Source organism: Xiphias gladius, chromosome 22 (assembly GCF_016859285.1).
Source record: "Xiphias gladius isolate SHS-SW01 ecotype Sanya breed wild chromosome 22, ASM1685928v1, whole genome shotgun sequence".
NCBI lineage: Eukaryota > Metazoa > Chordata > Actinopteri > Istiophoriformes > Xiphiidae > Xiphias > Xiphias gladius.
Window position 1 is genome coordinate 18,304,183 of NC_053421.1, and position 27,779 is coordinate 18,331,961.

At 41.2% G+C, this 27,779-nt stretch overlaps 2 protein-coding genes across 3 annotated transcripts; both read right to left on the reverse strand.

Annotated features, from left to right (window-relative positions):
* Window positions 1-771: 771 nt before the first annotated feature.
* Window positions 772-5,415, reverse strand: lmtk3 (lemur tyrosine kinase 3). The gene is made up of 5 exons (XM_040118199.1): window positions 5,320-5,415; window positions 4,512-4,645; window positions 3,539-3,873; window positions 3,368-3,452; window positions 772-1,279 (listed from the first exon to the last, which is right to left on the reverse strand). Exons 1-5 carry the CDS (start codon window positions 5,394-5,396, stop codon window positions 1,146-1,148), a joined length of 765 nt encoding a protein of 254 aa, XP_039974133.1. The 5' UTR covers window positions 5,397-5,415; the 3' UTR covers window positions 772-1,145.
* A 16,288-nt stretch (window positions 5,416-21,703) lies between these two features.
* On the reverse strand, window positions 21,704-27,765 carry leng1 (leukocyte receptor cluster (LRC) member 1). Of its 2 annotated transcripts, none has more exons than XM_040117165.1 (5): window positions 27,658-27,765; window positions 27,133-27,328; window positions 25,208-25,396; window positions 23,803-24,092; window positions 21,704-23,496 (listed from the first exon to the last, which is right to left on the reverse strand). In XM_040117165.1, the coding sequence occupies exons 2-5, from the start codon at window positions 27,262-27,264 to the stop codon at window positions 23,271-23,273; spliced, it is 837 nt and encodes a 278-aa protein (XP_039973099.1). In that variant the 5' UTR covers window positions 27,265-27,328; window positions 27,658-27,765; the 3' UTR covers window positions 21,704-23,270. The 2 variants fall into 2 exon arrangements, with proteins under 2 accessions (XP_039973099.1, XP_039973100.1); XM_040117166.1 differs by lacking the exon at window positions 27,658-27,765 and adding an exon at window positions 27,472-27,648.
* Window positions 27,766-27,779: the final 14 nt, after the last annotated feature.

The following is a 27,779-nucleotide window of genomic DNA, read 5'->3' on the forward strand; positions in this document are numbered from 1 at the left end:
AAATGGAGTTATTTACTGATGAAAGGCTTCGATTTTTCATGCTAAGCTACATAATCTGTCATTAAACAAGGTAAAAGAATGACAAGACAGCTAAAAATTCATAGACATTGGAAAATAATGAAACATTACAGGACATAGTTCCATACAGATTGGCATATATTAACAAGTAAAATTATACAAAATACTTTTCAGCAATTAAGACGTTTGGGAAAATATTTTGATTTATTTGTTATGAAGATCTTAGAGAAGATATAACCTAGATGCATTCTCTCCCAAACAAATTATATCTAAGTCTATATATGTTAATTGCACAAAAGCAAATAAATAAATTCATTAATAAATAAGTAATGAATAAATAAATAATAAATAAAATATTGCATGGAAACTGACTTTACATAAATGAATAAAAATAAAATAAATAATTATAATACATAATGTAAGAGAAAGCTTTTTAGAACTAAAAGTATTAAGAAACATAGTTTGTTTCATTTTCCGTGCAGTCTAAGAATACATCTAAAAGTAAACAGCTCTAAAATGATATTGTATACACTTGTATTATGATATTTGTACAAATGTAAATGAGTATTCTCGAATACAGGAGTCAAGCAATTTCTGTTTCAAACTGCTGCCTACAAGAACAACTGACTGACTGCAATGAACAACTTCCTTAATAAAGAGAGGACTGGAATCCAAGCGTTTACATAGACTGATGATGACTAAAGAAAGTGCATTCCCCGCATATCTGGGGAATAATACAACAGAATGAAGCAGAAAAAGAGAAGGTAAGCTGGTACACAGCAAGACTCCCACTGCATAGCTGTCAAATCTGTTTCAGATTTTACAAAGCTCCAGGCTCCTCTCCTCCTAGCATATGCTGCCTTTTCCAAAGACTTCTTGTAGCCGAAGGCTATGAATAAACTCTGTAAACAATGGCAAGCAGGCAAGAGCACAACAGCCCCTGTCATACAAAATCCTGTCGCTGGTAAAACCTGGAATGTGTCCAGCTTTTAGAACGGGAGTCTCATTCTTTCAGTTGCCTATTCGATAAAAAAATAGCCTCTGGGTGAATGGCTGGTTGTTGGGGTTAATTCACAGGCCAGTCCAAGAGGGTTCGGCTCTAAAGGTTCCCAAAATGGCACGTAACATCACACCAAGTGGGGGTCGTCAGCAGGGCTGACGGTGAAGCGCGATGATGTCACTGGATTGGCCCCCACGGGCGACCTTGGTTTGATTGATAAATCATCTTTCCTTTTTGATTCTTTGCTTTTGATGTTTGGCCCTGATGGAAAGAAAAACAAAATCAAACACCTCCACAACTGTCATAATGTTAAAAGCCTCAACGCTGGCACCATGGAATGGATTACCTAATGGGCCTACTGGGCACAGGCCTAGGGGCCTAGAGGTTTAGGGGGCACACGGGCAAGAGATTGTTTGAAGCAACTGTTAAAGGGAAACTCCAACGATTTTATGCATCAGAGTCTCTGCACAACAGAAGTCTTGGGGGGTAATACTGCATATGTGAAAAAAAGTCTGATAAACTGCCTTAAATGAGGTCACTTGAGTCAGTGTCCACTGAGTCTGAAGACAACAGACAAGTTTGAAAATGAAAAAAATCTGCGGATGTGCAGTTACAAAGAGGTGATGTTACCAGACCTCTGTAGCCCGCCCTGACCCCTACTTGAGGCTTGCGGCTACTAACATAACACACCCAAAATATCCGATGAAGTGTCAGCAGTCGAGTTGCATTGTGGGAAATGTAGGCAAAAGAATGTATGTAACAAAAAGGACGATATATCTGGTTCTGCTTCATTGTTTTTTTTTTTTGATCAACTGTCCATCAACAACAACAACAACAACAACAACACCAATTTTATACGATTGTAATGCTAAATTGGTGAAGTTTTCTTTCAACATCTCTTGTTGGAAAGTCATAGAGCTTTCATGAAAATACAATAGTATTAGTAAAGCAAAAAGTCCAACCAGAACTCAGAGGTTGGTTTAAAAACTGCAGATGTACTTCAGTTTTTACTTGAGATTTTAATCTGATTTTAATTGCTTCACTAATACTATTGTATTTTCATGAAAGCTCAATGACTTTCCAACAAGAGATGTTGAAAGAAAACTCTTTCAGTCTTGGGATCTTGCTCCTATGTATGTTGGGTGGGGGGCCTTTTATATGTCTGTGCCCAGGGGCCCATTGTCTCATAATCCGTCCATGACTGGGATAAACAGTAAGACATTTGTGCCAAACCAAAGACAGGGCAGAAAATAAACAAATAATCTATATCTATTAATATAATCGAGCTGAAGCAATGCAAAATGGTTTTCAGTTAAAAATAACCACTTTTCAAAGGGAACACGGCCCCTTCTTTCAAGGCTTTGAAGTCTCAACTCTTAAGTCTACAAAAGATCATGAAAGCATCTAATTTTGGTGTTTCTACATTTCTGTATGTGCAGAGCCTAAAGGAAATTCTGAGCCCAAACTTTCATTATTCTGTGAAATTAGGTGATGGGTGTTTGAGATGGAGAGAGGAAGTTAGGAGAGCAAATGAAAATGTGTTGGGAAACACAGCTTAGGCTTGCATTGTTGATCACAGGATTTATGTGCCCGCTCAGTGCCACATGTCACAGAGTCGAGGGGGATAATTATAGAAGATTAATTCTGGCTCCATATTTGGAGAAGAGATGGTAGAACTGAGGGTTTTCCATTTCAGTGAGTGGGGATGAGTTAGAGGCTGTCAGATTTTATGACGTCATTCTGCGGCTCAAGGTGGAGACTGACTGATAATACATGTATAAAAGGAAACATATTTTAGACTGATGTGCATTATGTTTATAGTCTAACAAGACTAAGAGTCTACAGCCATGCTAGCAGCTCTGTGATGTTGCACACACTGAGCTAAATGCTGACATGCTAACAGTGACCATGCTAACGTGTTGATTATTAGCAGGTACAATGTTTACTATATTCACCATCTTAGTTTAGCATGTTAGCATGCTAACATGGGCTTATTTAGCGCCAAACACCAAGTTCAGCTGAGGCTGTTGGTAGTCTCATTATTTTTGAAGGTATTTGGTCATAACCAAAAGCATTGGAGAAACTGAAAATTTGATCTAATGATGGAGCAAGAAGAAAAGTCAGGGGATCACCAAAGTGAGTAGGATTGGTCTTCTAGGTGACCGTGGATGTATGTGCAAAATTTCATGGCAATCCATCCAGTAGTTATTTAGATATTTCATTCTGGACCAGAGTGACGGACTGACTCACACACTGCCATTGCTGTTTCTAGAGCTGTGCTGCTAGCATGGCTAAAAATGTCACCTCATCATTTTGCGTCTTATGAACGTGAGATGTTTACGAACTCACCATGCAGATCCAACTTGGTGCTTTTGACAGACACTGAGGCTGGGCTAGTGGGTGCTGAAGTGCCCAACTCATTTGTTGGAGTTTCCTGTTACAATGAAACAGAATAGTCAGGCTTCCTTTTATAAATACTATTGTGATCTGTTACTTATGTACGAAATGTATGAGAAATACCTGATCAAAGAGATAGATTGTGACATCATCAAAAAAGGACACATTTCGTCCTCTGTCCTTTTCTCTGTCCATCGGCTCCTTGGGTGACTTCAGCAGACTCCTCAGCCCAACACGTTTGTCGACGTCTGTTTCTGTGACAACAATAACCCTCCGGGAGTTTTCGTCCTCCTGCTCATCCTCCTCTTCATCGTCAGGGTCACTCCCTGATGACAGACCTCTCCGCCTTCCAATCCGATTTCCGATCGCCCCATCCCCAAATCCTCCTTTACCGGTGGGGGTGAGGGGGAGAGTCAGGGCAAGAGGAGGGAGGGCAAGAGACAGACGAGCTAGTTTTGCTGTGAAAATGAGAGAGGAGATGTTATATATGAGGAATACCTGACAAGAGTCCTAAGTCTCGCCTAACCGTAAGTAAGCAGTCCCTACTCGTACAAATTAGATTAGAGAAGTAATTAAGTAAATATTTATTAGAATTAGAACATAATATTACATTATTATCACTATCACCTTTGTTTATTTGCTTCCTAGTCAAAAAGTCTTTAGATGAAAGTTTGCCGACCTTCTACAGACAGATCAGTTTTTTTCTTTGTTTTCATTGTTTTTGTTTGTTCTGTGTCTTATTTTTTTTAAAAATAAGGAAAAACAGCGTTCTCCTTAATTTAGCTTAATGTTAGGTTGTGGTTAGGCACTGCGGAGATGATTGATTGAGGTTAGGACTAAGAATGAGCTCAGGTTAAGGTAAGATGAAGCCCTAATCATTGGGGAAATAAACTGTGACACAATAAAGCCAAAAAGAAAATGCTTGACTCTACTGTCTACTACTATTAAAAGGCTAGAAACCACTGAGATGTACTATACATGTTCGTCTATAAGATACAACATATCCCTATATAATAAAAGGCCATTTATGTATATTGAGTTTGTATTTAATTATCTCAGTCATTATATATTAGCAATACATGCAATATAAAGGTACCTTTCATTGCCTGGTTTGCAGTGGGCTGAGGTGTTGTAACCTCAGGTTGTTCAATCACAGTGAGTGGCTCAGATTTAGTTTCATCAGACTCGATATGGGGCTGAATGCTGGGGACAATGTCCTGCTCCTCTTGACTACAACGGCAAAAGAAGGAAAGATTTATTGATTAAAACTTGAATATTAAAAGGTCTGTTCACCAAAAATACAAAAAAACAAAAAAACCAAACATGTTTTTTTCTTTTACCCCTATTGGTATCAAGGCATGTGTATAGCTTTGGGTTTAATTGTCTCTGCTGAATGGAAAAGTGAATGGAATTTCATTTGTAGAGCTCACAGCATTGAAAAAGTAACAAAAAAGCATTTTGTCTTTCTAGAAACAGTGTATCTTTTACTCTATATAATCAAAAACAACGTCTAAAAACTTGTAACAGTGTGTTCTGTAGATCAATGACAATAACAGGGACAATGTGTCTGGAAAAAGATGTTGATGTTAATCTTTTGTTTTCATCAGAGGCAGAAAACTCAGGGACAGATACCTCAAAACTTTGGAAAATAAAAGCAAAACTATTTGTGTGGCCAAATTGCTATCCCCCAAAGTCAAAAGATGTTTTTCTTTCATCTAGTGCACTAAACTCATCATCATGTACATGTAAAAAATATAATTTTTCAGGACTCGGGGGCTTCATAAGATACAGTACTACAAGAAGTAAGAAAGAAATGTTTTTTCTGTTTTGTAATTTGGGTGAACCAAACCTTTAAACGTTAATTATGATATTAAAGATCAGATCTCCAAGTTAAGCCTTCTTACCTTTCATCGTCTTTTTGTTCTTTCACAGTGACCAGCTCACTGCTCTCTGTGATTTGTTCCCCCCAGGGCCGGAGCATTACGGTGTCTTTAACAGTTGCTCCCCAAAGCACATTTGTTTTCACATTTTCACTAAGGGAGAACTGCAGCCTCTCCTCACACACCTGAAGCAACAAAACAAAACAATAAAGAAGGCTAAATAAAGTTAGAAAAGGTAATATAATGAGCACTCTTTAACCAAAAGAAACAAAAAGAAAAACATGCTCGCCTGCATCATTAAGCCATTCTTCATTGTCATCTTAGAGAGAGATCCTTGGTCCTTGACATCAGGTGTTTGGCCTGATGATCTCAGCACGCCATTCCTCTCCTCTTGAGGTGACAGTTTGCATTGGGAATCCAGGATCATGGACGGTGCAGACTCCCTTCGTTTATCAGAGTTAGCAGAGGTTCCGTCCTCCTTCAAATCCACCGTGCTCCCCTCAGGAATAGAGGAAACACACATCTCCTCACCTGTATTACCATCACCAGCACTGCTACCTTTCTGATCAGGTGTTTTCTTCAAAGACTCCAGGAGTTCTAAGTTCCCCAAGAAAAGCTCCCCCAGAGTGTCCTCCTCATCCCCAGATATGCAGCACAGTTGTTCCAGTTTTTCAAAATCCTCCAGGGGCTCCTCATCTAAATCTTTCCACTCAGAAATCAATAGTTCTGGTAGATTGTTGAGGGGAGCTTGGTGAAAGGATGGGGTGGCAGATGGTGTTTTCTGGGACAGGTTATTATGTTCATCCTGACTTTCACTGTTGGATGTAAGGTTGCTCTCATCACGCAGTGTTGTATGCACAGAGGGCAGGTTCAGATTGGCCGAGATCCCTTTGCTCTGAGTTGTAGCAGGTGGTGATTCTTGCAGAGGTGGCTTTGAGACATCTGCGTTGTGAGCTGGGGAAATATACGGCTCTGTCTCAGTGCTAGCAATAAAGTCATCTAGATTAATGTGACTAATAAACTCCTCTGCCTCTAAAACAGATAGAGGTGGACTAGGAAAAGAGTCATCTAAACTCTCCAATTTATCATCTTGCACATCAAGGTCTATGCTCAGTGGAGGGCTTGGAAAATCTACTGAGCTGAAATTGTCCACCTGTGGATCTATCTCCTCCTGTACATCAAGGTCACTGGGACAAGAGATGAGATTTGATGGAAGAGACATGTCTCTGTATTCCTCCTCTATGTTCATAATGCTAACTCTTTCTTCTATGTATTGCCTAGAAAGCCATGGTCTCATTTCACCCTCTGAATCTAAGCCTGATTCAACATTTTCCAGGTCTGAAAAGTTAACATGAGGATCTTCAGTGATGCAAATAGATATATTTGCGCTTTTATTCTCGGGAGGGAGACTGAAGTAGTTTTCTAAATCAGAGCCTGTTTCTTTGTCAATGTGTTCAGCTGATGTCTGCTCCTCCTTTTGGATCTTACAGAGGTTATTCTGAGGCCATCTGTTAAAATTTTGATTCTCTTCTGTCTCTGTGGAGTCTAGCTGACCTTCCCTGTCCCTGTCTGTTTCTGTGCATGATGAAATCTGCCTCTCTCCTTCCTCCAAGGTCTCCTGCTCTGGGATTTCTATATTCTCCACTTCAGTATCTGAGATTTCTCTTTTCGGGTCTTTGTTAAAACTGTGAACTTCTCCTAGATTCTCAATATTTTCCTCCTGTTGTATGTGTACTGCTTGGGCAGCCTGTTGGTTATCAATGTCTTTAGAGTCCCACTTTTCCTTCACGCTGACATTACCAGTCAGTCCTTGTGTTTCATCATTCCACGTTTCTTCACAACCCTCCAAGACAGCAGGGTGAGGTTCACTTCCTGCAAGTTCATCATTTTCCTCATTCTCCCAAAACTCCTGACCCACTACAAGCCTCTCCCCCACCTCCCAGGCCTTATTACTGAACCCAGAGAAAAATTCAGATCTGAGGTCGATATCTTGGCACCTCTTCTCTGGAGAGGCCCACTGGTCATTTTCATCAGGCCACAAGCGCAAATCCCTTGATTGTGAAAAACGGTGGCAGTCAAACTCTCCTCTTAGCACACCAGATCCTGGTCTTTCTTCATCTTCCTCCAGAGCGCTCCATAACTCTTTAGTTTTCATATCCAGCCCCTCGCAGGAGTCTTTATCCACACTGATAGCAGAGTCCATCCCAATTGCTGCTCCTCTCAGGGGTGACTTTTCCGTCATGGCATTACTCACCTCTGCAGCAGCCAGCTGTTTCTCCGTCTCTGTTGTGATCTTCTTGTCCTCGATGTTGTCCTCGCAGCAGAGGTTTCTCAGGCCCAGCTCGTTGTGGTCTAGACAAGGGTTATCTTCATGTCGCTCAGGCTCTTCAACACCCCCCTGAGCCCAAGAAGGACACGTCAGTCCACTCACTTTATCACTGACAGACTTCCCGTCATCATTTGACTCGACTACTGACGGCGTTTCATCTATGAGTGTGGCGTTACTGGTATGAATGCCATACAGTTTGGATAATCTGGACTCTCCGTTGGCAATTTTGGATGGTGCCACAGTTTCCACAGCATCATTTCCATATTTGAGGGAATTCAGTGCAGAGAGATTGATATCTGTCTCTGTAACACTCGTGTAATCTTTGATGCTTGGTTTTAACATGCAGTCTTTTGATTCACTGATAGATACAGATTTGATCAAAATATTTGTCTCAGCAAGGCTCTTGGAATGTAGATTTAAGTCATTATCTGCAGAGTCCTGGTATCTGCAATCTGTTATCTGAGAGATGATGCCATCCGTGTAGTGGTTGTCTATTGGATACCCACCGCTGTGTGGCAGCCCTTTCATTGGCTCATTATCTAATTTTGAGAACAACTTATCAATTAAGTCAACACAGTCCTTGGCCTGGGGATCATCGCACAGCAGCGTTGACTTTTTGCTTTCGTTCTGGAAAATCCCAGAATCATTTCTCTTTGTTGACTCCAGCCCTTTGTTTAGAATATCTTTGTCATCGCCTAAATGAGAGATGTCATGTTCAGGAGCATTTTGATATGTTGTACCCTTTTCTTCACACATCATTACAGTTTCTCCAGTTTCACCTTTTTTATCTGACATCTGCAAACTGTTTCTTAAAGGGCTCTTTTCCCCCGACTCTCCCTCATCCTCAGTTTTTTCCTCAATCCCTGACAGTATCCCCCGATCCCCTCCTCGACTGCTGCTTGGCCTAGAGGTAATAAGTCCATCGCTGCTCCTCCTGTTCATCCCGTCCCCCTCCCAGTCACTATCTGAGAAATAGGCAGAGTCTCGATGTGGTGTTTCATTTCCCAGGGCTCGCCACCCGCCGTTTCCTACTCCCCCTCCTCCGCCTGTCCATGAGTCACTAGGTGTGAGGCAGTCGGCTGAGCTGGAAGTCATAGGTGACAGGAACGAGTCAGTGGGGGTGACAAGTGAGACATCAGAGGATTGGTCCCAGTCTGGTGTGGTTGGTGTGGTGGCAGGAGTGGCTGCCTTTTGAGCAATTTGACAGTATTTTTCTGGACCACTGTCACTGTGTTGAAGTAAATTTTCTCTTTTCATCTCAAAGCTTTCATCATCATTTTGAGAGCCCACATTTTTAGAGTTCTCAAAATCAGCTGCTGTGATGTTTTCAGAGTCCACCGCAGAAACTTCATCAGTGTGGTTCTTTTCTCTCTCAGGATCATATGATGTGGTATCAGTCTTTCCACATATGTGATCTCCTTTCTCAGGACTAGTGGCCTGTAGGTCTTCTGTCATTATCTCACCATTCCCAATAACATTACCCTTTTGAGTATTTGTTTCATTTGTAAAAAGCGACTTCTTCTCTCGCAGTATCACAGTGTTGGATTCTTTAACACTCTCAGAGGACTGAATAGGAGATTCCTCTGAGAGATCTGTTTGCTCTCCTCTGGCAGGTAAGGCAGGGCCATCCGCACACTCCTCGTACTCTTTCTGACACGCAAGTGTTTGGTTGTGCAATAAACCATTTTTGGGCATGATTTCTGAAAACACAAACTCACCAGATTGGCAGTGGTCAGCATTGTTTCCTTGGCTGTCCAGTTTAAGATTTTTTTTGTTTGATCCTATGTGAAGGATTGGGATCTCAGGTCTCAGGGAAACCTTTATCTCACTCTTTTTAGCACGCTTGGTGACTTGGGCATAGATGGCCTCAGTTTGTGTATCATCTTTGCCTTCTCTGACTCCTCGTATGGAGCCGTCTGACTGAAATCTGATGGTCTGAGCAGAGTTTGGGTCAATGCATATGGACTCATATTCAGGTGATAGTGGAGTAGGGGAATAAGACGACTCTGCTTCCTTCTTGTTTGCTGCAGAGTTTTGTCTTGATATGATTTCAGTCAAAAAGGTCTCTGCTGACTGGATCTCCTTTAGGAACTCTTCCCTAGTCATTTCAGTTCTCCGCGGCCCCTTCTCAGTCTGCTGTAGTTCAGACTCCTGCTTGCCGATGGTGATCTCAGAGAGGAGAGAACGGGACCTCCGTATACCCTTCGAATAAGCCTCCTCAGCCTCAGTGTACGAGGGAAGGCCCGGAGCGCAGACGTAGGGCCGCAATCTGGATCCTGCAGGATAGAGATATTTTACTGAGTCGCTTTCTGGTCCCACCTCCACATCCGTGTCCATCCGTCCTGTGTCGATCTCTGTGAGGAAAAGTTCCCTCTGAAATGATTCTTTAGTAACTGTATAGTCCTCCTCAGCTCCTGTCCTGGTGGTATGTCTCCCTGGCCTACATGAGTGTCCTGCTGAGCCCAGCTCTGTGATCAGTGACTGGGAGCGGCGCATTCCTCTGTTGGGCAGCACAAAGTTCCCCCATCTCTCTCCATCTCTTTTCTCCTCCTTCTCTCCCTCCTCTGACTTGGACTCACTGGACTCTGTCACAGTGGATATCTCTGTCAGAAACAGATGCATGGGGGATTTTTTGGCTGCGGCCACAAGTTCTGCCTGAAGATCAGCATCTTCCTTCCAAATGGCAGGCAGGATGGTGTCGAGGCGTGACTGAGTCCTTTTCATGCCCCTGAAGAAGAGCTCTGCAGTAGCAGGGTCTGTATCTTCAGATAGGCTGGAGTGAGTGACAGTAGTCCCGCCGCTGGATTTTTCAGGAGACATGAAGGGAGAGTCATCCTCATCTGAGTAGGTGGGGCTGGATGAAGACTGCCGTTCAGTCTGGGGGTTTGTGGGCTGGGGACGGGGTAGATTGCGATAAATCGGGCGCAAGGGGTTTTCTCGACGAACAGGGGAGTCAAAGTCTTTTGCACGTGAATGAGAAGTCTCCTTGGAGTTGTGCAATGATGCTGCATTCCTGGTGACATTTTCTCTTTCAGACATGTCACAGGATAGTGGGTCTCTATTGGATCTCTGCATCTGCGGCTTACTGTATCTTGAGTAAGTGTCAGCTGTGTTATAGCTGGGGCAGCTTCTTTGTGGTTTGGCGTGGGGAGGGAGAGGTGGAGGACACATTTGAGGAGGTTGGGGGTAAATTGGATGGCTCGATGGGGGAAGGGAGGGGGAGAGGGATGGGGATGGGGGTAGAGTCTGTCGGGAGCGATGGAGCCCCAAGTGATCAAAAGTAGAGGGTGGGCAGCTGCTCATGTGATGAGGGTCTGTCTCAACTTTTCCACTGATGGTGTAGTGAGGTAGTCCTCTATATCTGAGTGGAAGGGCGGGGAGGGGACGCGAGTGAAAGTGGTTGGCTGATGACATGGACATAGAGCGAGGCTTGGGAGGGAGGACTGGGGCTTGAGAACTTGTTGATGATTTTTTATCTGCCTCACTGCTCTTCTTCTTCTCCTCTTCGTCGTCATCCCCTAAATCGACTACAGAGAAGTCAGTCACTCTGCTCGAAGTGTCTCTGAACTCTGCCACACCTGTGTTAGGCACCTGGAGCTGAACCTCACTGGATCTGACGGTCTGGAGGCCCTTTCCACACTTGTCAGAGGAACAATAAGGGACTCGCTCTTTTCCTAGCATCCCACTGCGAATCTCCACCAGCTCCATGTCTCCAGGGCACATCGAGTCTGAATGGAAAGAGGTCTGTGCCTTCCCTTTAAGAGTTGGTGACTTGTCCTGGGGAGTGTGCTCCTCTAACCTGATGTAGTACTCGCTAGCGAGGGAGGGGCTGCGGGCGCTTATAACCGGGACCACAGTGGGAGTGTCCAAAGATTGTCTGTGGTTATTATTCATAGTTGGGATTGGCTGAGGAGGAGGAAGAGGTTTGTAGCCTCGCCTGGCATGAGCCTTCTCCCAGAAATACTCAAAGTTCAAGCCTTTGCTAGTTTCAGTGACTGTCAGGATGTCATCCAGTTCAGATGAAGATGGGGTTATACAGTTCCCCACAGGGTCCAGCAGGGGGTAGGAGTTGTCTCTGTCTTCCCTGCTGTACTCTCTCTCCCTTTGCCGCTCATTTGCTGCAGTCTGGAAGGCAGGTGGACGGAGTAAGTCCCAGCGTCTTTCAAACGACTCCTCACTCTCCCCTCTCCTTCCTCTGCCCTCCTCATACTCCTCGTCCTCTTCATCTTCTTCCCCAACACTCCCCCTCGCCATTCCTCGTTCAGCGGCCAGGAGGGAGGAGAGTAGAAGGAATATCTCAGCTACAGAAGGGCGTTGAGATGGAGGTAGCCAGCAGGACTGCATGATCTCATACCTGCATTCAAGAGAGAATAACAGAGGTAAGTTTAGAGAGACACAATTAGGGCATTATTACGTTCCATTAACATAATAATCATTTCTGTACAATGCAATTAGTGGATAAGTACACTGACCAGTAGTCTGCGTGGGAGAGTTTGAGTCTTGGCTGCGCCAGTGTGATCTGTCTCTCCCTAATGACAAAGGTCAGCACCTCTTCATCACTCAGGTGTCTATGGGGCTGAGAGCCGAATTCAAACAGTTCCCATATCACCACCCCCAAGGACCTGGAAGAGAAAAAGATGCAGAGATGGTGAGAGACTAATCTTCAGAGACCTTTTAGTTTTTTGTTATGTAGTGCTTTTACAGCAAAATCTTATTTATACAGAGCTCCAACTTCCAAGCACACGTGACTAAGAGGCATAATAAGAAAAGAGGGAAAAAAACATGTTTGGAGAAGGCATAACATAATAAATAGCTCCTTAAATCTTAATCCAGAATTTCTTCTGTGAGAGTAAGGAGTTTTCTTCCTCTACTTGTGTATTTTGTTCCCAGATGTTTTCTTGTTGGATCATTCAACAAAACTCATTAAAGACGAGTTTGTAATATCAGAGCCTGAGGGTTCAGTCCAGTTTGAACTTTCATTCTTTCATCCCTCCCTCCAATATTACTGGACGTGGCTATAGCACTAACATTGATGACAGACTGATGGATTCCCAGACTCTGCTTCAGCAAAATTAAATTCACACTGATCTTAAAAGGTAGGCTTAAGTATATATGGTATGAGTTTTTGGTGATACATTTCAAAACAGGTGGCTTTGTCTCTTTAGTTTGGCTCCACTTCAATTTAAGCTTCAAAGGAGTTCAACATTTTGAAATTTTGGGCCAAATCCAAGCTCTAAGACTACAAACAAGACTCTACAAAGAGCAATTCAGATTATTTTCACACCATACACGGTTTCAATACATTCAATGTTCAGAACATTTCATCCTTACAATGACTTCAACTGCATAGGCATCAAGAATTTTAAAGGTGCTATATGTAAATTTTCTCTGCTCCCGAACATGGTTTCTTACTGGGAGCGGATGCTGGTGATGGTCACTTGCCAAAAGCTTCAGCCATCATTGCATTTATAATACAAGAAGTTATAATAAGGACTCTGAGCAGCGCTACTTCGTCAGAGCCGATTGGACGCTACAGTGACCCGTAGGGGTTTGTCCAGGATTAACTGGTTAGCATGCTAACTTCAGAAGAAGAAAAGAAGTGATAGAAATAGAAGCAAAACAAGAGTTAACATTGGCATTGCTTTCCACCGCTGGAGACAGCTCTTAGTGAGTAAAGAAATGAAGTTTGATGCTGAACTTGCAACGTTTCTTCTGCTGTTAACAGCTGTTAATGCTAACATTGGCTATGTAGCGATAGCAAAAACTTATATATAGCTCCTTTAAGGTTTACTCTTTTCCACTGAGACATCAACAATCAAAGCACTGCTGATCTTTTACTCAACCTTGCTACGTAGACCTGGTCTGTTGCTGGTTTACCAGTTGAATAAGAAAACTGTTGCTAAACCAATAGGGACAGACATCAAGATTGATATACAGTATATACTAAAACTGGGTAAGCAAGCCTGATCATAACATTACCCACATGAACTGGACGTAACCAGCCTGGTTTGTCGATGCTGATTTTTCATCAGCACCATACATAAACAGCTGCAATAGCTTTAAAACATACCACACATTGCTGGTCTTGGTTTGGTCAGTAACAATAAGAGATCCTCTGTATTCCTCTAGCAGCTCAGGAGCAATCCAGCGTAGTGGGATCCATAGCTTGTCTGGAGTAAGGTAATAGTCCTCCTGCACAAAAACATAGAAGAATGTTTTATATTACAATATTTCATACACGACAATAAAGAAAAACACAGCCCTTATGGTTTAGGATCAGAAGAACACATCTACATACCTTATAATGGTTGTGTGAAAGGCCATAGTCACCTATCCTAACAGTGAGGTCTGAGGTCAGCAGGCAATTTCTTAAAGCCAAATCACTTCAGAGAAGAGAACACAACTACCAGAAATCAGGCACATCGTTCAGAGAAACACACTCTATTTGTCCAAGACGTGCAATGTAGTTTAAAGACTTTGATCATGATACTGCAAAGAGGTGAAGTCTTGACTGACCTGTGGATGTAGTTATTCTCATGGAGATGCAGTAGGCCTGAGGTGATCTCAAAGGCCATTCTCTGAAGAGTCAACAAATCACGGGTTGGCAAGTCTGGAGTCATGCCATCCGACTTGCGTTGGGCTCGAAGATACCTCTTCAGGTCCCCCTAGTTGTACATCACAACAATAATGCAGAAAATTAAATGTATGTGGACTTAAGTGGGAGATGAGTTAATGCCAGAATGGCAATAAGAGTAAGTGTTTGTGCCCTTCTACTAAACAGAGATAAAACCTGCAGCAACACCGTATAGGTAAAGAAGGTATTTGTGACTTTTAAATACGTCCCTTTTTTGGTGTTTCCATCACAGAGCCTCAAAAGCAGCAGGGGAATTGTTAATACTAACTGTATTAGTCATTTGTGCTTCAGGAAGGGCAAGGAAATATAATAAGGAATATATAAAAGGATGAAAAATATAAGTGAGCAAAGGAAAATATGAGACTCTATCAAACAGGGTAATAGCAGTCTATGAGGACTCCAGTGTTGTTTGGCTTCTCTTGTTGTGTTGCTGTAATTGATCTGCTTGTGTCTTTGTTCGGTCTGAGAGTCCACTCATATGGATTTCTTAATCAGTCCGTGATTAAGACAACTAAGAGAAGCAAAACAAAGCGATTGTATAGATGCAAAACAGATTTCAGTGACTCTGGAACATCTATAACTCTAATAATTCATTATTCCTCCTGCAGAGATAATATACAGAGCTACTGATATTAAAACAAGGAATAAATAAAGATTTCATGAAAAATAACTTAAAGTTTAATGCAACTAAACCATGATTAAAAACTGCTACAAAGGTAGAACATAATAGCTTGCATGACAACTAACACAATTTGTTAGTAATAAAAAGAAGTCTAGCAATTAGGACTTTGATATGCTTGTTCACTCATTAGAGTTTACAAATCAACAAGTGACTATTAACAGAACCCCATAGATGCCATATCATTAGTACAAGAATATGCAATGTCAAAAATCCAAAACAAAAGAATTACAAAATTAAGTAGAAATGGTGTTTAGCTTAATATGACCCACCTCTCATGAAGTGTCTGAAATGATGATGTAGTTACTTTTAACTTTTTTTAAAGTATATGTTATTTTGTCTACCCCTGTATGTTCAATTTCACTTTGCCCCTTATATACTGTATATTATTATTATATCATATCAAAATGGCTGATTTGTATTTACCAGCTGACAGAACTCCATAACTAGAAGGAAAGGGATGCTCTCACTGCACTGCCCCAAACACTGAAGGATGTTGGGATGTTTAAGGCTCCTGAAGGGAGAGAGAGAAACCAGAGGTAGATGGACAGATAGTTTAAAGGACAGTTTGGATAGATAGATAGATAGATAGATAGATAGATAGATAGATAGATAGATAGATAGATAGATAGATAGATAGATATATCGATAGATCGAGATAGATAGATATATCGATAGATCAACAGATAGATAGATCGATAGATAGACGGTAACGAGCTGGCAGCCTTTGTATCACACAGAGAAAAGTAGAGAGAGAGTTTGGTAAAAAGAAGAGACATTTGTGTGAGGCACTGCAACAAAGCCAAATTCAGTGTGAGTGAAAGTCAAACAATGGAAATAAAACGTATTGGTGTTCTGTGTGTTTGCATCAGACAAAAACCGGGACAGAATAGGTGAGAATACAGGGAGAGAAAAGGACAAGGGTAAGTTTTTTGCCTCAGCAAGAGCAGCACAAACAAGAGATGTAAACAGCATATGAAAGTAGGCAAAAATGACTCCTTGTGGGTATATATTTGTGTTTGTGTGTGTAGGGATGGTGCTGGCTGTTGTGGGTTTTGCTCCGTGAAAGGAACAGAGAAAAAGAACAGACAGGCCTGTCCTTGGATGCTTACCGTGTGTGTGTGTGTGTGTGTGTGTGTGTGTGTGTGTGTGTGTGTGTGTGTGTGTGTGTGTGTGTGTGTGTGTGTGTTTAAGAGAAGGAGAAGGACAGCCAATATGCTACTCAGATTCTGACTCAACACACAAAGTGAGACTATGTAATTTTTTTGAAGAAGGCATAGCACATATTTCTCTTACAAATTAAAAGACGAATTCACAGACAATAAAATGCATCTTTTCTCAGTTTTATGCTCTCAGGCAGTTTTCCGATGTGTTTATCAATGTACTGTATTTGACAGCAATTATAACTTCTCCTATGCAGACATATCTTATATTAATACGTTTTTGTTTTACTATAATTTTACATTAGTTATCTTTTTATACAGCAGCCTCCACCTATGGATGACCACAGGAAGAGTCACAGTTGTTGACAAATACTTTAATTAACACCTATATCTACTTACAGCTGCATTAAAGTGTGTTGTAAACCATTTATTAAATGTTTATATATTGCTGATGATGCTTTACTAGTGCTAATCTTCTAATCGTCACTTGGGCTCCAGTGGTTGCTTTTCAGCAAACGTTACATAGCCTCACTTTAAGTCCCTAAAATGGCTACCCAAGTTTCAGCAGTTTCTCCGACCTGTATGGCTCCGACTCGGCCAAGAACTTCCTCTGCTCCAGAGGGCTGGCACTGACACGCAGCTCCTTCACCACGGCCTGAGAGGAGCTGCAGTCACACAGCACTTCAGCCAGGATCACCTAGGAGTGATCGATGGAAAATAACATGGAAGAGTGCCAAGGAGAAGGAGACCCGCAGCAAAAGAACTATTTTGACTTAGGGACATGTGATCTGGTCGGTAGCCAGTATTAAATATAACAGAGCAGAGCATGCAAAAAAGAGAATCTACATTATGATGGGGTTTATATTTTACATCAAATCAAAAACTTTGAGATTGTGAGAGGCGATCATCACACCTTTCCAAACCAGCCATTTCCTATCTCCTGAAGGTAGTTCAAAGTGTGTCTTTTGAAGCACTGCAACTTGGAGTCTGCAAACAATGAGAGAAATAAAAAAAGATCAGGGTCGAACAGATGTCAGCATGTGATCTTCTTTTATGATGTAATATCTCAGAACTGGGACAAAAAACAGCTTTAAAAACTGGACAGACTCAGGAAAAAAACAGTATTTACAGTAGTGCTCATAGATACGGTCAATATGTAAATGAAAATTACCAGCCTGAACCATCAAATTAATGTATTTTTGCTTGAAAAATGAATAAATGAAATAAGCGATTGATTGATTATCAAAATAATCTACTGTCAATCTACTGTCCATTAACAAATCGATGAATCAACTAATCGTCGCAGCTCTAGGTGAGACCATCCCATGGTTCCATAGTCTGTGGGCACAAACCTCTCACGCTGTCACTGCAAGTCAGCCAAATGTCAAAGATTCTGCATCATTGCTCTGCGTGAGCATTGATGCAGAATTTTCTCAGATCAAAGTTTCTACTTGACAGACGTTGCGTAAGGAGGCCAATGCTACTGGTTGTAAACTCACTTTGAGACCTTTAATGGATCCACATCAGCGATTCAGGCAACAGATGCTGAGGGAGTTTAGTGCAGGACAGTATCATCTGAGCCAAAGCTTCATATCCCTCAAAGCAAAACTGAAGCTATGCTCAAATGAGAGCTAGACAATAGGAGAATTGTTCAAGGTTGTTACCTGCTCCATCCTGCAGGGCGGGGCAGTTGGGCCTGTCTCTGACTGGTAAGGTGTAGACCTCAGGGAGGGAGGGACATGATGACAGGCTGTCCTCCTGGATGGGACTGGAGCCTCCAGAGCACTCCTCCCCATCTGCATTGTCAAACTCCTGGTTGAGCAACAACAGCACAGGAAAATCACAATACTTGTATAACAAAAAATAGAAAATAAACCATACTCTTTCACTTAATAATAAGGTTAAATGTAGCAGTAAGTATCAAAGGCAGACAAGGAGAATGCAGCCACTCTGAACTAATGACAGCCTGTCTGCCAGCTAAACAACAACACTGTCGGGTCAAAAGATGGAGGCTTAATCAAGATTAGACTGAGAGATGATTATTGACTATTTCTACTTCATTAAGATGGAATCATTGACTCCTGTTACCATTTCCATACCAAATCCTTCTGCAGTTTATCAAATCTAGCTTATATAAAAACCATACAGGCGTGAACAAAAGGTGTGACAAAACAAAAAAAGAAAGCAGAGAGAGGTGAATAAATCCCTTACATGTTGAAGACTTACATTGAATCCCACTCCTCCTCTCTTACAGCACAGGCAGGTGAGGAGCAGCAGAACAAAAGAGACAAGCCCCGAGCAAGAGATGAGGATGACGACGTAGGGTGGAGGAGAGAGGGATGCCGCCCTGGACTGAGAAACTGAGAGGAAGACAGGAAGAAAATACAAGAGTGGAAATGATTTAATAAAGAAAGTCAGGATATTTGTGTTTCTATAAGGGGGGGGGGGCACACTGTTAGGTTTGAGTCAGTGAGAAGAAAAAGAGAGACTTCACTGAATCAGAAGAGTGTAAAAATCTTGTTACATAGGTGTTTTGCATTAAGGGAAGCCATTGGAGCGTTTTCTTAGCGGCAGGTTTGAGACATAGTGGAGAACCCCAATGGACAGCTTGCGTCAAAGATTCAGGGGGGTAAAAAAGCAGGAAAAGAAACTAAGTTCAAGATCAAAAACACTGTCTGAATCAGTAAAAGAAAATAGAGACTGGAATTAAAGTTTGAAAGTGGGAGAATATACCATTCCAGTAAGGAAAAAAGCATGGGGAGAGGGGGAAATATCAGAAATGGCATTCCACTCAGGAAACACAGTTAAGAAGCAGGGGAGGGGTGGCTGGAGTTGTCATTTAGGTAAAAAGGAGCGCTAATTGGGAAGGGATTGGAAACTGGAAAGAATTACTCAAATCAGGAAGGTTTACTACTCAGGTGAGAGAGGGAGGGATCGGGACATTTGATATTTGTACCTCAACGTAGTTGATTGTGGGAAGTGAACCATCTGTAGAAAAGAAAAGGGGCAGGGCAGGGTGGTTAAAGACCCTTCAAGTATTATCTAAAGGTTTCATTTAAATACTATAACCAAAACACAATAAACATTTTATTACTTATGACAGATGACGAGAGAGAGGAACAATGACACCTTGAAGCAATCAGAAGGTTTCCAGCTCACGCTTAACAAAGTGAAGGACTTATACATTAATATATATAAAATATATCTTGCAATGAGTGACTTAGTCTATCTTTTCTAAGTCTGTGTAAACAAAACAGCAACAATTTAATGCTGCATTCACTGATATTAAGTAAAACACATTATATACATTTGAAATAGTTAACATTAAAAAACACCACCTTACAATCTCCAATAACTCTAAATAAGAAAAATAATGAAAATGCCCTATTAAGAATAATAAAAAGAATCCTTAAATGTGTCACAAACATTGATATTGCTTCATACTAAAACCATAGCTCAGTTTTATTCTCTGTCCCTCATGCAAATCCAAAAATATATTCATTCATAAGGTCATGATATTGTAAACAGTGCATACACAAATTTCAAAGTATACTGAATAATTTAACAACTTCATAAATACTGTAAAAAAAATAAAAAAGCATTCCACTAAAAATATAACACACATAAGAAGTAATGTTTATGTGTTTGTAAAATCAATATGAAGTCCTCATTGCAATTAACATTTTTAATACTTCTCGTTTTCTGGCTTACAAAAAGTTGCAACACAGACCAAGTAGGATTCACTTGTTTCACACAGGAGGCCTAAGCAACGGTAAGCGAGGATGTGTTCAGCATATAAAACCATCTTTATATCAGAGTGTAGGCTAGTGAATGGTCCGATCTGTTGCCAATAAAGGAAAATTGGCACACTGCATTCCAACAAATTATAGATAATCAGTCCAAGTTGAGTTCTAGCGCGTGAAACAAAGAGAAATACAGCTAATTGTTGGTCGTAATTGTTGATCATTGCACCTGCAAGACAGGGGCTACATGTTATATCTGAATGACCATCTCTGGCAGTGTAGTCCACTAAACATGCACCACAAACATGACTAGTGGCTCCAATCCTGATGCACAAGTCCTGTGCAGCTCTATTCTTTCATCTTTCCCCAGACAGATGTCCAGACAGACACTGCATATAAATAGGAACCTAACACAGGGCCTTTTCCACCAGCCCCGGTGCCAACAGCTCTTATCAAAACAATACACCACAATACAATGACTGCACACATTACACAAACACAGCACTCTGCCAGATCTTGGGGGAAGAAGGCATATTCAGACTGGGAAAAAAATAAAGATGCCAGCAGTGGTTAATAGGCTGAATAATCTCCGGTGCCAAGCGGAGGCTATTTATAGACTGAAATCTCGCACTGACCGAGGATTTTAGCCCTCTATTCATACAGTATATGCTGTTTTTAAATGCCATCGATGTGAGGCCCGAGATCGAAACACCCCCCTAATATTTTCATCACTGCATGCAAATATGGTACGCTACCCATCGCCCAATCAGCCTCGCTCCTGTTTTGATCAAGTCGGCCACTTACTGCAATAATAATCCGTATGATGTTTCAGTCATAGGCTCCTGGCTGATAACACAGTATTCAGCCATGTACAGAGGCCTTTTTCATAACTGACTACATCCCCCCTCTTTCCTCCTTTCTCCGGCATCACTGACAGGGTTTCAGCCCCCCCCCCCCGGACTCCGCTCACCTTCCCTCTGCGGGGCTCCGAGGGCTCTCTCCGGGCTGAAGTACGACATGATCCCCGCCAGCGCTACCATCACCCAGCAGTGTGGCCGCATCGTCGCCGCGTCCGGAGCAACAACAACACCATCCGAGCGACGCCGCCGACTGTCGGTGTCGGTGTCCTCCTCTCTACCGTCCCCCCCGCCACGGTCTGTGCAGTCTCCGGGCTCACGCTCACTCTGTCTACCCCCTCCGCTTTTCTCCTAATAATAAAGAGCGTCTCCTTGCCTTCCTTGTTGTGCGCCCCCCCCCACCTCCTCCTCGCCCCCCTCCCCCCCCGCTCTAATCCACAATTAAACACGGTGTGAGAGATGCTCTATTGTGCATCCTCAGCCCACCGCTCGCCGCACATATATTACTGCGCTGCCGCCGTCTGTGTGGGGCACTGCCGAAAACAACCATCCGCTATTTCTCCCGACGTACATGTATTATTTTTTTCTTTCTCCCCCGATCTCACAGCGTCGGAGGGTTGTCTGTGTTTTTCTCCTCCGCCAGCCTACGTCAGACACACACGGCGCGCATTGTCATGGTCCACCTTCATCATCATAATGCCCCCCCCCCAAAAAAAAAAAAAAAAAAAATCTGTGATAATATTCCCACAGGGAGCAAATGATGTGTATGTGGAGCCTAGAAGTAGGTTTATATTGATCTCATATTGGATTTTTAATCTCTTAAAGTATCACTTCAGTATTCATATGAGGACTTTTGGGTGTGAGGTAATTACTACTCATATTAAATAACCAGAAAAAAAAATAATTAAGTGTTAATTGACCACGCCTTGACAGAGTGAGATCCTTGTTCACTTTATAAGCAAAAAAAAAAAAAAAAACCACCAACCAACATTTCTGTCTATATTTAATGAGATATGGTGTGAACTGTGGCAGCTGCACTATAATAAGAGCAGTTTCTGGACTTTGAGCAATAAACAAACAAGCAAATAAATATCAAGCTGTTGTGTACAAGTCAAAGGTAATTTACAGTCAGTTGCGAGTTTATTATTTACATCTAGCTAAAACGAATGCAGTCTAGTACAACAGTCCAACAACAAAGCCTCCATCCTGAAGGTTATAATGTTCAGTTTTTGTTTATGGTAACTTGGGTAAGTGTTGATTCATGTTTATTGCCATTTGGGAGACTAGTTTGGCTCAGTGATGTAACGGACAAAACATTTAACAAAACAATAGAAAGATCTTAGTTTAACCAAAAAATTAAACAGCAACACAAGCTTAAACCAACAGTTCCAGCAAGACCAAACATCGTATCACTAGTGAAAGTAGTATTTTTTGTAGGCTAAGTGTATTTTCACATTATATATTTGTACAATAAATTATTGCAGTGGAAAAAGCAAGTGAATGTCAATTCTTTGATGTTGCTATATGGCCCAGTAGGCCATTTTCCCAGCAGACATTTTGGCTTGTCCTAGCAGGGAAAGCACAGGTGTCACTAAAGACATTAACGTTGGCTCTGCTCTGTTCAAGTGTCCCAGCAAGTCATGACAGCGTGACAGTGAGGCATCATGCACAACGCCAGGACCCTGAAGCTGACGCGGCTACATGGAATTCAACCATCATTCAGTTCATTATTTAAAACCTGTGCCCTTGTTACTTTGACATGTCAAATGTTTTCTTTACAAAAAAGGCTTATATGGCTCAATAACAAATAACAAAATAGAGAAATAGTCCAACTCATGTCACACTAGATTTAATAATATATAGAGGTTACACATGAGGAATCCAGGGACTTCAATAGCCTTTAGAAATAACAGAAATGGTAAAAATGAGTCTTCAACTATTTTATCCTCATCATCAACTTTCACAGCAGACATACTGATTTCACCTATGGCTACAAATAATAATTACTGATTAACATGCAGATTGTTTTATTCAACCAACAGACCAAAACCCAAAAAGATTCTGGTTACTGTTACATGAGACGTAGAAAATCCACAAATCCTCTAATATATGAAGATGGAACCATGTAAATGTTGGCATTTTTGTTTGAAAAATTTATTTAGTTTATCATATTTGCAGATTCATTTTCTGTCGATCTCCTGATTAATCAACTTATTGTTTCAGCTCTGCTCTCTCCAGTGTGATTATCTGACTGAGAACACTGTTCATTCAGTGCGTGCTGGTGTTCCCTCACCTTACAATCTTGTCACATTTTATAATAATAATAATAATAATAATAATAATAATAATAATAATAAATTTAATAGCAACCATACTACAGTTTGGTAGTATCCACTTTTTGACAGTAGTGTGACCAGGTAACAAGTATATTCATAATGTGGCTCTTTACCCACTTCCCATGTTACCTTCTTTCCTCTGGGCTTTTACATTTGGAAACAAATTGGTCACAGTATTTGTCCTCAGGCTATCCATCACAGATCACAGTTTTCAAAACAGCTAATAAAGACAGTTCATGATTTTAATATTTCATCTCTCCAGCTGTCTCGATCCCGCTTTTGCCGTTTTCGGGCGAGTTCTGGGAAGAAGGCGTTGTTGTAAGGCCTCTCCCTCTCATTCATCTCCCCACCTGGCTCCTTGTCCTTTCCTTTGCCACTCCTCTGGCCAAGCAGGGCCTGGGCTCGCCTCCTTTCTTCAGCCTCCCTCTGTAAACGCTCAGCACGTAACCTTTCTATGGAGCTGGTAATAACAGAATACACATTTCCTTATTGCGCCATGATGATATTCAACACATCATCGCAGTCAAATCCCCAGTGCTTCGTTAATTCATCAGGGAAGTCGGGGCTGACTACAAGAACTGTTAACTATCAATGCAAATTTTGACATTCAGAGAAAAACAGAAATATCATATGTACAACATCTACATATTCTGAATTACTGGGGTGAAATACTTAACATGATTTACTGCTATGATATTGTGAACAGTTTTGTAAAAATTTATTGATGATTAATAAATACTCAGACAAGCAATATTGACATTCTTACCTCTCTCCACTGCTCCTCTTGTCCCCTTTGTCTCTTTTTTCCTTTTTCTTGCTCTTGTGTTCCTTTCTGTCTTTTATAGCTAGAGCTTTCTTCATATCTTTCAATGGGTCCAAACTATCCTTCAATCTACGATCCTTCTTCTCTCTCTCCTCTTCACTTATTCCCTTTGTCTTTTCTTTTTCTTTCCTTTCTTCTTTTTCTTGACCGCTTTTCAGGTACCATGGAGTGACTTCAGACCCAGGTTGGGGTCCAAGAGACACCAGCAAGCCGATGGCACGCTCCTGCTTCTCCTGGGGGGGTAATAAATAAATAAATAACACAAGAAAAACCAAGTTATTAAAATGAACTGTTTGATGACAGCAGTCCCAAACAGCTATCTGAATGTAGAGAGGGGCAAAAATAGTAACATGATTCACTTTTCCTTCGGCTCATATCAGTAACATTTTGACGCTTTCTGAGATTGATTATAAAACTGGATCACATCCTTGTATTTTAACACTTTACCCAGATATAGCTGTTTTGTGTCTCCTGTGGTTGTATTTATCTACTGTAACTGTCTGTCAGCATTAGTTTTTCCTGACTCTTACGCTCCATCTGTTTACACTGCTTTTATGTATGTTGTGGGCGGGCTGCATCCAGAACTTATTTAGCTTTCTGACCACAACAAGAGACTGACCACTTCCACTGATTTTAAATATCTGATTCAATATACCAGCATCTTGACATCACTGAATAGTAAAGGTTGTACAGCAACAAGTGTAACTGTGGCCCAAAAAATCCACAGGGATAAATGGATTAACAGGTACACTATTTGCTCAAAATTCCATGGATCTGAACCTGGATAACAACTCCTCTTCCTGGCCACCTTCCATGGTGCAGCAATACCCATTTCACTGCTTAGCATAAAAAATATGGCACAAATTTCTAGAAACGTCAGTTTGTGTTTAACCATTCAGACTGTTGGTCACAGGTTATGTGTCTGCACATCTTGGTTTGTAAAAGACCTGTGTGTAACAGTATTTCTACTCTAAACAAGCTTTTGCTGAGAACAATCTAATATAAGCTGAGCTTGAAGGTTAATTGCTGACCTTGGAAATAGTAATTTAACCAAAAAAAAAAAAAAAAATGTCGTTACTAGGTAACATGGAGATTGTTTGTTTTTTAGATGAATTTCAGTCACACGATAACATCATAACCACTGGAACCAGTTTTATCAACTAAGCTATCTCCATAACAAATGAGAAACCGCCTACCATGGATGAAGGCCACAAGAAGTGGCTAAAAGACAGCAAACAGGTTATACCCTGGTTATTTATTCAGTGTAAAGGTAGAAATGGTATGAAATTAATATCACTAAAGGAAAACACACGACAGATAAGAGTGACAGAAGGAGTAGCACCATCACCTTTTCATCTTTCTTTTCTTTGAGATACTCTTCATTCCCCTTCTTCTCTGAGGACTCCTCCAGAGGAAAAAGATTGAGATGCTCCAGAGCTCCACTTCCTCCACTGCGTTCATCATCATCATCATCTCTGCTTCCTCCCGCTGACTGGAGAGCAGCTCGGGCTTTGCTTCTTAGGTACTCTGTACGTGCCTGTGAAGAAGAACACTTGTTACAAACTAAATATATAAAAATTAAAACATAAGCATTTCATACCACAGGTATTGAATGAGCAGGGTTAACTTTCTTTTACTATTATGTTACGGTTTTCCTCTAAGCTTCAACCATGAAGACTTTTATCCTATGGTAGTTTAGTTTTAAAAGACATGCATTGTAGCATAGGATTGTGAAGACACATTTTTCACTGAATTTAGCACCTTAAATCCTAAGATCTGAAATTCTTTTAAAATGTTCACTGTCTGGTCAATTGTTAAAACTGAAAATAGCGTGAAAGAATTTGCCACCTTTTTACTCAGTTGAACTGCTCTCACATACCATTTAGCAACGTTACCATGCCATTTTGTAGTCACACTCAAATTTTAATAACTAGATGCTAATACACAGTGACTTGTTAAAGTCTTAAAATAATGCCAGATTATAACTAATACCAGACAGTAACATTCATACTTGTAGCTAAAGTGTTTTATCATTTGATAGTGGACCTCAGTTAAATGTTTTTTTTCCCAGTTGTTTGAGAAAAAAAAAAGGGGGGGGGGGGCTTTAAAGATGCAGCTAAGAAATATCTGATTGGGAGTGGGCGATATGACGATATATACCATGAGACGATATATATTTCTTAACCCTCAAAGATTTTGCCATATTTTTAATACCATGTTGGCTATCACCTAAATATCTCAAGTCGTATTTGTTCATTGTGGGCAATTGAGCAAATCAGTGAACAGGAATGGCAATATTGGATTTTTTACTGCACACACATAACTCCGATGCATTTACTTTGACTAATGAGGATGAGGACAGATGTTCCTGCCCGGTTATTTTACCCATTAATGGTTTCTCAATTGATTTTACACAAAATAATCTATCTTAACATAACAACTAGCTTTGAAAGGCTCATAACTGACATTGTCAGCAAAAACTGACAATGTCGAAAATGCGTTAATTTAATTACAGGTCTCTTATTGAGGTCAGAGTTAAAGATGGTGTTGTACTGAACTAGATTATATGGAGAGGTGTTTCTATTTTTTGTCCATCCTACTTACATGCAGGTATATGAGGAGGCCTGAATACTAGAAGCACTCGTTAATATAATGCACTCCAGTACAACACCACCACTAACTATGACCTCATTTCTAAACATATAACCAAATTAACACCTCTATGAGGGTCAAGAGAAATTCAGCATTACAGGAATCATAAAACAAGAGTTAATGCCAGAACAGTTGTATTTGGATTGCATTAGACTGTACAGATGTCTTTGATGAAGTGAAGACTTAGCAGTTTATAAGAGACACCTACACTCAGTTACCAATTTATTAGTTACACCTAGCTTAAACTAATGCAGTCTAATACAATAGTCCTGTAATAAATCCTACCTCCATAGTTCTACCTTCCCTGCTTCTCTGATCATAATTGTTTTCAAATTGTTTTTATTGCTTACATTTGTTGTTCTATTTTTATTTTTTATTTTATTGAAGTAGTCTGTAAAGCACTCTGAATTGCATGAAACTGTACTACCTATAACCTGCTGCTATACAGATAAAGACTGATCGATTGATTGACTGATTGACTGATTGATTGATAAACGCTGCAGCTCTAAACATGTGTTTGGTAAATCTTGGGGTGGGCTGAGAATTATTGGACAGCACTACATGAGACACCACTCCTCATCATCATTATCACGGGAGATAACATAACAACACCGGGGTCACCTCTTGCTCGGCACGCTCCACGCGCCGCTTGGCCTCACGCTCCTCTTCTGCTGCCTGGGCCTCGTCCCTCCGCACGCGCGCGACGTTGTCTTTGTTGCGAACGTGCCAGCTCTTCTTCGGGAGGATGTTCATCGTTGCCGGGACGACTGCTGATGCTGTACATTAGCGGTCAGCTAGCTCGACTGGCTAGCGTCAACTGGAACGGGAATGAGCAGAGAACACAGGGAAAAACACAAAGTTTAACGATAACACCGTAGCGTTTGTACTAAGAGGAAGTTGGGGAATGAGTAGAGCTGAAAACTAGCCAAATGGGAAGGCAGACAAAATTACAAAACCCACCGCTTTAAGTGTTGCCGTTAGTTAGTTGGCTACCACTAAGCTAACGTTGGCTACTTTCCAACGTATACAACACTTAACGACGAAGCTGCGAGTACGAGCTTTTAACATGCTCCCTCACGGCAAAATCATAATTTCAAACAACGTAATATTAAAAAAAACAAGACGCAAATAGTGTCACTAACTTACTGGGAGAGGAGCTGTTCTTGCTGGTAACTGCCCTCAGGAACAAGTAGACCAAAAGAGGAAGTAAACATAACACATTGATGCAGCACCACAAATTTGACACTAGAGGTAGCTATAACTCTTGT

Coding starts and splice junctions, on each gene's coding strand:
- lmtk3 (XM_040118199.1), bottom strand. CDS start 5,396: ATGCTCCGGCCCTGGGGGGAACAAATCACAGAGAGCAGTGAGCTGGTC. Junction 4,646..5,319: donor GAACAAAAAGACGATGAAAG/GTAAGAAGGCTT, acceptor TTGCCGTTGTAG/TCAAGAGGAGCAGGACATTG. Junction 3,453..3,538: donor CAATCTATCTCTTTGATCAG/GTATTTCTCATA, acceptor TCATTGTAACAG/GAAACTCCAACAAATGAGTT.
- leng1 (XM_040117165.1), bottom strand. CDS start 27,264: ATGAACATCCTCCCGAAGAAGAGCTGGCACGTTCGCAACAAAGACAAC. Junction 25,397..27,132: donor TGGAGCGTGCCGAGCAAGAG/GTGACCCCGGTG, acceptor TCTTCTTCACAG/GCACGTACAGAGTACCTAAG. Junction 24,093..25,207: donor AAGAAAAGAAAGATGAAAAG/GTGATGGTGCTA, acceptor TTACCCCCCCAG/GAGAAGCAGGAGCGTGCCAT.